General features: G+C 38.0%; 1 protein-coding gene, 1 long non-coding RNA gene and 2 other non-coding genes across 4 annotated transcripts; all 4 read left to right on the top strand.

The window, feature by feature from the left end:
- Positions 1-984: 984 nt before the first annotated feature.
- On the top strand, positions 985-1,866 carry LOC146325746 (uncharacterized). The gene is made up of 4 exons (XR_014770653.1): positions 985-1,176; positions 1,299-1,431; positions 1,550-1,683; positions 1,810-1,866. It is a non-coding gene; the product is annotated as an uncharacterized LOC146325746 (long non-coding RNA).
- Positions 1,867-5,256: 3,390 nt separating this feature from the next.
- Positions 5,257-11,352, top strand: rpl10 (ribosomal protein L10). Its single transcript, XM_084721891.1, has 6 exons — positions 5,257-5,358; positions 7,385-7,443; positions 7,833-7,940; positions 9,594-9,732; positions 10,032-10,194; positions 11,148-11,352. Exons 1-6 carry the CDS (start codon positions 5,336-5,338, stop codon positions 11,301-11,303), a joined length of 648 nt encoding a protein of 215 aa, XP_084578017.1. The 5' UTR covers positions 5,257-5,335; the 3' UTR covers positions 11,304-11,352.
- On the top strand, positions 7,616-7,749 carry LOC146325745 (small nucleolar RNA SNORA70). The gene has a single exon (XR_014771156.1). It is a non-coding gene; the product is annotated as a small nucleolar RNA SNORA70 (small nucleolar RNA).
- On the top strand, positions 10,930-11,062 carry LOC146325744 (small nucleolar RNA SNORA70). The gene has a single exon (XR_014771155.1). It is a non-coding gene; the product is annotated as a small nucleolar RNA SNORA70 (small nucleolar RNA).
- Positions 11,353-11,427: the final 75 nt, after the last annotated feature.

Below are 11,427 nucleotides of genomic sequence, written 5' to 3'. Positions count from 1 at the left end.
CTAAGGCAGGCACAGCCACGAGTACTTGGCCAGTTTGTCACTGTGAGCAGGCACAGTGTGCAACACTGTGTCTCATGTTCTTGCTCAAGAGCATGAGACTTCAGAAGTAACAGATAAAATTTAACAGAGAAGAATGGCACAGTTTTAAGGAGAACTGATCACCTGTCACTGATCTCTAACACACTTTCCTCAGGGTCTGATGCCGCCATGAAAATAGAACGATTATCAGCAAAAAACACTGCCAATGAGTGGACCTGAGACTGAGCAGCAAGACAAAAAAAAGGCTAAGTTAAGTAAGAGGTTAGGGAAAGGTCTTAACTAAGGTTAGGTTATGGTCATGGTTAAAAGAAACTGGCACTCACTGTTGGTTGGAGAAATATTGGAAAAACCACAGTCACTGTGGCCTCAAAGCCTTGTATCAGTCTAGGCCAGGCCTAAAGTTTGGTTAGGGTTAGATTTGAGCAGATCTGACTGAATAAATAAAAATATCTAACAATATATACTTGGTTAAGGTTAGGATTATGAAGGTTAGGAAAATTCATGCTTTTAAAAGTACACAACTGTTGTGGCAGAATGTACAGGCTGACAAAGCAAAAGCAGCCTCTTCATTGTTTGGCTATGCTCGGGGGTTTTAAGTGGCACAGCACTGCTAGGTGGTTGCTACATACACAGAATGAATATACCTCATGTTAACCTGGGAAATGTTTCTTGCGCGGGTTTGCTAAAGTAGTTGAAGTGATTTCTAAGGCCTGTGGTTGGTACTGTACATGGGAGTGCTGCAAGGCACTCAAGATGCCTAGACTACCTCAGTGGCCTCAGGACAAAGTCTCAACTAAGTCCTCCAGTACTCCCTCTTCCACAGAGGGTAAAATATCACCTCAACCCTCAAGAAGTCCCCCTGTACAGAGGGCAAAGTCCTTCAATCCTTCTGCTTTGACCTAAACTGGACTGTGGCCATAATGTGCCTTAAAAATGGCCAATTTAACCTCTCTGAACCTCCATGAGACCTCTGTCAGCGTCCAGAACCAAAGATATCATCTATGCTACTGCAGAAGCTGCCTCAACAGAGGCCAAACTCTCCTCTCAGCTCTCCATCACTCCCTCCTCCATAGTGGACAAAGCCTCCTCTGACTGAAGCCTTTCTGACCTCCAAGAGACCTCCTTCAGCATCAGAAAGTAAGTCCCATCTTCAAAATACTATGATGATTTAAGATTTCTCATGAATTGGCAGGACAATGCAGTATATTTATTCTGGTGAACAGAGGAAGAAACCTGGAAATGTCTTTGCTTTTCTTCAGGTGGGCAAAACCTCTCTCAAATCCTCCATCAGTCCCTCTTCCACAGAGGGCAAATCCTCCTCTAAGTCCTCCTGACCGTGGCTTTACTGCACCTTAAAAATGGCCACCATGAGACCTCCTTCAGCATCAGAAAGTAAGTCCCACTTTTAAAATACTATAATGACACAAGATGTTTAATGAATTGGCCTGACAAAACAGGAAGTTGTTCTGGTGAACAGACAATTAAACAGGAAATGTATTTTTGTCTTTAGGTGAGCTCAGTCCTCCATCACTCCCTCCTCCACAAAGAGCGAATCCTCCTTTAAGTCCTTCAGTCCTTCAGGTCTTACCAAAACCTGATCGTGGCCTTACTGCACCTCTGTGAGACCTCCTTCAGCATCAGAAAGTAAGTATCACGTTTAAAATACTATGATGAAGTAAGATTTTTCATGCACTGCCCTGACAACACAGTAAGTTTTTCTGGTGAACAGATGATTAAACTATGTCTTCTTTTTTCTTTACATGAGCTCAGTCCTCAAAAAGTCCCTCCTCCACAGAGGGCAAAGCCTCTCCTCAGTCCTCCAGCAGCCTCCTTCATCACAAAGTAAGTCCCACTTTTAAAAGACTATGATAATTTAATTTTTTTCATTCATTGGCAGGACAACACAGGAAGTTGTTCTGCTGAACAGAGAATTGAACTGGAAATGTCTTTTTTTTTTCTTTAGGTCGGCTCAGTCCTCCATCAGTCCCTCCTCCACAGAGGATAAAGCGTCTCCTCAGAAAAACTCTTCCCTGCACTCAGACCTGCAGCTGCTACATTTGATGTATATCACTTGATGAAAATAAATAACAACAAAACCAATATTAGTTTAATTTCATTTATTCACATTTATCAATGTAGATTTTATTGATATTTTATCATGTAAGAAATTAATGATGTTGCTTCTTGCCACTTCGACAAACTCTTTAAAAAACTGCTTTATATGGTCGCATACAGACGGTGAGAGATGAAACTAAAAAACACTAAAGTAGATGCACGAGGGGACCTTATGGTTTGATGAATATGAAAATGATATGAATCATATGTTAAGTCACAAGAACTAAACCCAACCAAACAGTATTTGACAGCATCTCCACCACCAAAACACTAAAGAAGAGAGTGTATTTTGGGTGTTTGTCACAGTTGACAGGTTTGTACAAATTTCTAACAAGCAGCACTGAAGCTGCTCTGGAGGCTCGTAGTGGCCAAACACCAAACAATGACACTTTTCCTTTGAATTTGTTACCCATCTTTATTTCTCAGATATGATATGAGAAACTCTTCTCTGATCTGCAAGAAAAACATGAACAGTAACAACAGGCATCAGTGTCCAGGGCAGATCATTTATATTTTGACCTGGATCTACATTAAGAACCAGGATGGAAGATTATTGAAATGTTTTAATTTTTTTTTTAAGTTGCTACATCACAAGGTAGAAACTCTGCTTTACAAGTAAAAGTCAAAATTCAGTCTCTAAAATGAAAGTACTTGTTATCCATAATATCCTCTTTTAGAGAGTTAAAATATTTAACATTTAAATATTGAATTATCGTGTAGGCAGCATTCTGATATTGTAGCTGGTGACGGTGGAGCTCATCTGACCTACTTCATACACTGATGAGTAGTTTAACCTATAACAATGCATCATATTTTATAATGTTATAATGTGTTCTGTATGAAAAATCTTAATCTTAGTCACATGGTCCAATGTAAGCACCTTCTTTGTCTGTTGATACACTTTTCATTCAATTTAACTGTAAAGTTACTTCTAATTCAAGTCAGATAGTTAAAATCTACAAGAATAGCAGCCTAGTCTCCCGAAAAAATAGAAACAGACTTTTGCTTTGAATGCAGATAATGCCAGACTTCTAAAAAAAATCTTAAATAGCATTATTAGATACTACAGCAGTGATGTGATTACTTTGAGGTGTGCTTTTAATTGAGATACAGTGGGTTAATATGAAGTTTGATGAGTTTTGTAATGGATGGTGGCAATTGTAACACTCTGATTTCTGTTTCTGTCATGTTTCTAATATCAAAAGATGTGAAAAATAGATGTATATTACAATTACCCCAAGTCTTCACTACATTAAAAGTACATTAGGAAGTGACCTTTTAATGGCTAAGACTAAGAATGATTACACAAAGCCAAAAAAACACCAGAAGACCCATTTCAATGTATATGTGGGCATCCAGTGTTGGTGAAGGCACTTTGAAAGCACATTTTCAAACTACCAATGACCTCACATGGAAATAATTTGAACTACAGCAAAGCTTTGTTAATTAAAGGTACTTAGAAAAAATAACTCAAACTACTTTGTAAAACATGATCAAACTAACAATTTATGTTTTCTAACAAAAAAAAATAAAGAAAAGTCATACATAAATTAAAACAATATCCATGGGAAAGTGCAAGGAGTGTCAACTTGGTTTTGTGTAAAATTTCCACCATTTTTTAAATTTAATTTAAAAAAATAACATTTAACTAAAGAAGACGCTCATGGTCCACCCAGGGAGGATTCTCTCATATAATCAGGAACAACACAAAATCATTAATAAATATAATCAACAGTCATATCAGGGCCCTGGTGTTCGGCGCATTGGCACAATGGAATGACTTTCTGGGAATCTTGCAGAAGTATTGTAATACATACAGCACAGAGTACAAGTATACTGTGTGTTTGAGCACCACAATCTAAAACTGGATATTGAGTTTCATGAACGCAGCCTCATCCTGTTCACACTGTACACTATTTATACTCAGCTTTCTTTGCCCGGGGGTCAGGGGCCAGTTAATAAACAAACACTGATTATATTGATCTGATAAAATAAATGCATTAAATAAAATGACAAAAATTCAAAGGCCCATAACTCATCTTTCTTTGAAATTGTTTGTTTTTAAATCAACTGACATTTAAGTTATTAACTACATTAACTTGGTACAACGATTGACACTATGACAGATAAATCAGATATTTCTTTGTCTGTAATAACTGCAACTGCATTTTAGCTGTAAATGCTTAGGTAACATTTAAAAAAATATACAACATTAAGCATAAATGGAACTTTACAATCACTGAAATGCTGGAATGATTCATAAACATAAAACTAGCAGAATGAATAGCATATTAAAGCTCTTTAAGTGTAAGTAACAGTCAAACAACATTATTGAACATTTGTTAATGTATAAACAAAACAAAACAAAAAAACTGCTTTTTCTATCAATATATTATATGCTATATTCTATGTGCTGGTATTCAGATATGATTTATGCATCATAATTATGGGTAAACATCACATTCATTTGAGAAAATGGAAAAATCAGCAGCCCTCACCAACTTGGTGGAAGAACTTATCAGATAATTATTTTTCTTCTCTACCATGAGCAGTGTCTGTGTCATTTGCTAAATGATTTGTGATACAATGGCATGTCTGGCTGGGTGTCAATCATGTGAAAAAAGAGGACCATTAAATTGACAGCTGAATTTACTGTTTTTATACATTGTTAATCAAGCCCCGTTTGTTTAATCTGTTTATGCTGTTTTAATGAATAAAAAAATCAATGTTTCGACTATAAGTTGTATTTTACTGAATTATTATTGTTCCTAATAACGTTTAAAAAAATTGAATAAAATTACGTACAGTTAGTCGAAAGGGGTGTCGTAAAAACTACACTTCCCAGCATTCACTTGGAGCATATTAACTGCGATTAAATTATTTTTCTTTACATTTTCACACATGTATTTTCTACATTAAAACGTGTATGTCACAACAAATGCACGTTCAAGTAAAAATCATGTGTTAATGAATATAAATATATTTTACCCAGACAGCCTCTGTCCTTATGACGAAGCGGAAGTCACTTCTTCTTCCTTTCCTCCATTAGGTGAGTGCGTGGTGGGAGCGCGTTTTCTTCGGCTCTCCATAAAACAGACACATATTAAGTACTTTTTCACATATCGAAGCCCCAGTTTAACGAAATAACTCATTTTTATTTGTTAATTCACAGATTGCAACCATGGGCCGCCGACCAGCCCGCTGGTAAGTCTCTACTTTATGGTTTCAGGAGAGAACAGAGTTTGTCTTAGTCCGGAGAAAATGGCAGCTGCTCCGCTCCGCACCATGTGCACTGTGCTGTCTGCCGGCAGGCCTCCTGTCAGTCACTCTGCTGTGTTACTGTGATATAAGAATACAGTCATGTGTCTGTTAGATTGAATGTATTACAGTTAATCTCTACCTTTATAAAGAATATCACATCATTTCATTGACACTAAGCGCTAGCTTGTTGAAAGCTACTTTAGCCAACGCCAGCTAGCATAAAGCTAACACGCATACACATCCAAACCTAACCATGTTAAGGTTTCCTTTTAACTATGTGTTACACAGTATTTTCAGCAAGTTCTATTACATCGCTGGTTTGGGTTTTCTTTGAGTTGGAAAAAAATAATTAATGGTGGTGGTGGTAGTGTACGGTTCTGTAGTGGTTGACGGGTTTAAGCCTGTGATCAGTCACTTCAAACAGCAGAAATGGTGGTTTTGTATGAAAGGGGCTCAGAACTCCCTTTCATGAGTTCGGTTGGTCTCAGACCACTGTGAAAACAATTGGCTCTACAATTATGTAGGTAGAGGGCAAAGGTATATAACTACTGTGATTACATGGCTGAGATGTTGACATTATGTACCTTCAGCAGCCACGAAATAGGGTTACTGCTACTGTCATTATTTAAGCATAAGACTGTCAATATTTTGTATTTTCGTTGTAGTTAACAAAACCCATGAAATCCAAAAATCAACAATGATTGTGTCCCACTGCTAAGCTCTGTGTGTGCTGCAGGGCTGCACAGTTAATCACTCCTATAGAAATCGCTGTATGGCCAAGGGCAATATCCACATTGCTAAACTAATCCAAATTGCAATCTGTTGTAGAAGGAAAAATGTGTGACAAAGCAGCATAATGGTAAAGAATTGTACTGCTGCAAAGATGTCCTAAAAATCTTGTTCTCTAGATGAAAGAACATGTTTGTTTGGTACAGACCTCAGCAAATATACCCATCATCACCAATTTTAAAATGAAAATTGTTGTGCAAAAGTGATTATTTCAACTAATTGAATCTAGGAGCAGTCATTTTACATTTTTTCACAGAAAAAGCTATGCTTCTTTTTGCAGGGATCTTTATTTAATAAGCACATTTCCCTCATGAGATTTGGATATTGCACTTGACCATAATGTGATAAAATTTCAATTAACTGTTCAGCCCCAAATCAAAGCCTGATAACATCTTCCTCTGTACCATACAGCTCAGTAGTTAAAAACACACTGATAACCACTCTGTTGCACTGGGTGAGATGTTATTTCATTACTATGAATGCACTCGTTCTTTTTCCCACAATCTCACGTGCATGTTCTGCTGCCTCAGATAATTGTAAAAATATCAAATATGTATTAATCTGCAGGTGAAAATAGTTCAAGAAAAATCCACTATTCCCCCCGATTGAGTCACATTTCTAAAGACTAAGTCGGCCACCTGTTTGAAGAAAATTGAGCCTTTTTAAATCTAAATGTGTTTGTATCTTCAGTAGAATCATTAGTTTGGGTTTTCTTTAATGGGATTTGTTGACAAGAGGAGACTATCAACCTTAAACTTTACAGGTGTGGTGAAAGTGACTTGAAGTATCTGTTACAGCTGATGTGATACTAGAATTTTAAAACTTTGGTACGATACAAGCTGAATTTTTTTTTTTTTTTAATGACTCTATACCTCTTTTAATACCACGACACAAAGGAAAGTAAAGTCTTAGTCTCCCAAAATATTTTTTTCTTTCCCAAATGAATTTGTATACACTGACACAGAGTGACTGAACAATGTCTGGTTTTGCTGCAAGTCAAATTTCAGACTGAACTGAGGGATTAGATTACTTTTTATAGCTTTGGTACTTTTGATACGATGAAATGTTGGTATAGTTTTGCTTTTAAACGCATGGTTTTGAAAAAGTATTGATGCTTCAGTTCTGTTGATACCCTTTACCTGTGTAGGTAAACACTAATATCTTACTTTCTCTCCCACAGCTATCGTTACTGCAAGAACAAGCCCTACCCCAAGTCCCGCTTTTGCAGGGGTGTGCCTGGTAAGTTGCTTCCATACTTAACAGTTTTGTCCTAAAGATGTAGGAGGTTCAGTTGAGCGGTCAGTGCTACAGCGAGATTAACAGAACACTTTCTTGTCTGTCCCTGTCTTTTCATTAGTGTACAGGACAGTTTTGTCTTTATAGAAATTTTGTCAGTGATCTGTTGATGATCCTGCAGCTTATTAAGCCGACCAGTTCTGCCCTCAGTGTGTTTCTGGTGTGCAAAGGCTGCAGACAGTGACTCTTTGGTTGTGTATGTCCTCAGCTGGGAGGTGCTGAGTGCTTTAAGGGACCACTGAGACAAAATATTGTAGTTCATAGCCTGATTGATAATCCACTGCTGGTTATTGGTGATTCATTTTCTTCCCCTTCTCTTCCGTCGTATGTAGATCCCAAGATCAGGATCTTCGACTTGGGCAGGAAGAAGGCCAAGGTAGATGAGTTCCCCCTGTGCGGCCACATGGTCTCTGATGAGTACGAGCAGCTGTCCTCAGAAGGTGAGGAGCCGTGAGACACACAGATGTGCATTTGACCTGAAGCCTTGTTGGACTTTTTTTCTGCCTGGGAACTGATAAATTCAGATTTTTCCCTAAACTTATCAGGGCTGCAAGTAATTGCTTTCATCAGACTAATCTTATTTTGGTTATTAGTGGTTTGGTCTGTAGAATGTCAGAAAATTGTGAAAAATGATCGCTGTTTTCCAAAGCCCAAGTTAATGCCCTCCTTGTTTTGTCCAGAACACAGATATTCAGTTTACTGTTGGAGGAGACTAAAGAAATCAGGAAAATTCATATTTAATGAACTATAATCAAAATTGGACATTTTTCGTTAAAGACTGAAAACGATTAAGCGATTATCAAAATAGTTGGCGATTAATTTAAGTCAATTAATTGTTGCAGTTCTAAAACCTTTTACCATTTAGAATAAATAAGTAAATGGAATTAAAATTGACAGATGCCTGTGAAAAAACACAGATGTAATTTCCTTCCAAAGTCTTCAGATTTACTTGCAGAGTTGTAAATTCAAGCTCAGATTTATACAGCAGCTTTTAAAGCTGCACAGTTAATCAAAAAAATATATATATATTGAAATTGCGATGTGGTCCAACTCCAATATCCAAATCACAGGACCTGTGCTCCAAATCTTGTTCACCTGATCTTTTTAATGCAAAAATGATCATTCCCACTAATCATCACAATTTCAGTCAAAATGATCACTATCACTTTTTTGTATTACTAAATCATGCAGCCCTACTTTGCTTGCTGGGTGTGCACATGCATGTGTAAAAAGTCTACTCGGACTAGTCGATACAGCAGGGATGAAAAAAATCATTTCAGTGTCTACGATTGGTCATTTTTAATGAAGACCAGGCGAAAAAAAGGTTGGATTTTAAAAAGCTTTATTTTGAATTCTTCAACTTATCAAGGTACACCGATAATTGACTTGAATAACTGACCTGGGCCCCGTTTCCCAGAGCCTTCGTAGCGCTACGCGTGTCGTAAGTTGTATTTTAAGGTCTCCTTTAAGGTTACGGGCTGTTTCCCAGAGTTGGGACAACCTTAAGGGAGACTTTAAAATACAACTTACGATGCACGTAGCGCTACGAAGGCTCAGGGAAACGGGGCCCCGTCCTTTTTGTTTCCTCACTGTCTGCTCTCATGTTCTCACTCTACACTGTTTTGTTTGCTTGATCAGCTGAACACCACACCTGTTAAATGATTGGCTGTTTGTGTGTCACTACATCATACACTATAATCAAGGGTTACGATATGCTGCGTATGAGCCAGGATGCATTTATGTACTTTCATGGCAACTGTAATTTAATGTATTTTTAGTAAGTTTTTTGAACAACTTTATTACTGGTATTAATGGAGTCTATTTCAAATACTTAGATGAACTGTGGAGTTTTGTTTAAGCATGATGCAGTCCAGTCCTTCAGCATGCCTTAGTGGACTGTCATCCATCCATCTGTGGCTATACCCATACAAAAACTCAAAGAAATAATCCTTCAAAAAAGTGCAGAAAGAAGTGCACTAATATAACACTTTAATTTATCTACTGAAGCTGGAATTATCCTTGAAATACTCTGATTAAAAGCTGAAGTTCAGGCTCTAATGTCACTGTGATTCTGATTTCTCCACCCCGTGTAGCTCTGGAGGCTGCCCGTATCTGTGCTAACAAGTACATGGTGAAGACCTGCGGTAAGGATGGTTTCCACATCCGTATGCGTCTGCATCCCTTCCATGTCATCCGCATCAACAAAATGTTATCCTGCGCTGGAGCTGATAGGTGAGAATCTGTTTGTTTTAGGTTCTGTGTTGGTTACAGTCAGAATCGTCATCACAAAAGGGTCTACTGAGCTGTCAAAATAAAAGAAGTGGTGATTTGAATTTGGAATTACTATCTGTTAAAATGAACTGAGCATTGTTACTCTTGTACTTTTGATTTGAACAAATTGATGCACTGAAATGTTTAAGTTGCGTAATTTTTTTCCCTGGAGTTTGAGCCATATCCCAATGCTGGAATATTATGCATTCATTGTATCATGTTATTTATATTTGCTCTGGTCTCCATCTTCTGTTCGTCAGGCTCCAGACTGGAATGCGTGGTGCTTTCGGTAAACCCCAGGGTACCGTGGCCCGTGTGCACATCGGTCAGGTGATCATGTCTGTCCGTACCAAGGCCCAGAACAAGGAGCATGTGGTCGAGGCTCTGCGCAGAGCCAAGTTCAAGTTCCCTGGACGCCAGAAGGTAAACAAGCACATCCTGTCTCAGTGCTCAAAGCTTGGGGATTAGAGCTGCATTGATGAGTTGATGATAGGGCTGCACCTAACCATTATTTTCATTATCAATTAAACCTACAGATTATTTCACAATGAATTGTCTAGTTTTTAAAATGTTAAAATTTTGAAAAAATGCTCTGCACAATTTTCCAGACCAGAGTGACGTCTTGAAATTGTTTTTGTCCAGCTAACAGTCCAAAACCCCTGAGACTGTTCATTTACTGTCAAAAATGTGAAAGAAAAGCAGCAAATCCTTACAAAGCTGGAACCAGCAAATGTCAGATTTTGCATTTTTGATCTTATGTTTTGAGAAAACGGATCACCTTTTCTATTTTGAAGTTTTCTAACATTTTACAGGCCAAACAACTAATCCCCCTAGATTCTCTGTGGTGGCACCAGAGCTCCCTCCAGTGGTACTCGGAAGAATCTCCTAAAATTTTAAAAATGAAATAATTTAAAAACATAATCAAAATACTGCAAAATTTCAAATTAAAACACTTAAAGAATTAGTTGAAATATAATTTAAAATAAGTTTAGTCTTTCATGTAATATTTTTCAATAGATTTGTACATTCACAGTCACATTCGAGCACATAGTGCACACATATATCATCCATGATTAGTTGGAAGCTTAACTGTGATGGCAGCAAACAATAATATATAACATAAATGTACCTGCTTCTTGTGTGAACTAGAACACAGCTCTGCAGCTTATTAAGCCGACTGGTCTCACTGCAGTGTGGTTCCAGTGTGCAAAGGCTGCAGACAGTGACTCTTTGGTTGTGTATGTCCTCAGCTGGGAGGTGCTGAGTGCTTTAAGGGACCACTGAGACAAAATGGTCATCAAGCTTTAACAGGGCTTTTATTCTGTTAATCCATCCATTAGCATATGTGTTAACTGTTTTGTTATTCCCTCCCGCAGATCCATATTTCCAAGAAGTATGGCTTCACCAAGTTCAATGCCTGCGACTTTGATGACATGATGGCTGAGAAGCGTCTGATTCCAGATGGCTGTGGGGTCAAGTACATCCCCAGCAGAGGCCCTCTGGCTCGCTGGAGGGCCCTGCACGCCAACTAGAGCTGCTGCAGGTTTCAGATGACCAATAAAAGTGGGTTTGATTACTAAAGTGACTGTTGTCATGGCTTTAATTTGTTTCTCAAGATTCCTACATTACTCAACAGTTTATTGGTCTTTGGTACAG

The sequence above is a fragment of the Lutjanus erythropterus genome, chromosome 6 (genome assembly GCF_056507025.1).
Source record: "Lutjanus erythropterus isolate fLutEry1 chromosome 6, fLutEry1.hap2, whole genome shotgun sequence".
Classification (NCBI taxonomy): Eukaryota; Metazoa; Chordata; class Actinopteri; order Lutjaniformes; family Lutjanidae; genus Lutjanus; species Lutjanus erythropterus.
The sequence above is the reverse complement of the archived record's forward strand: the minus strand, read 5'-3'. Positions and strand labels throughout refer to the sequence as shown.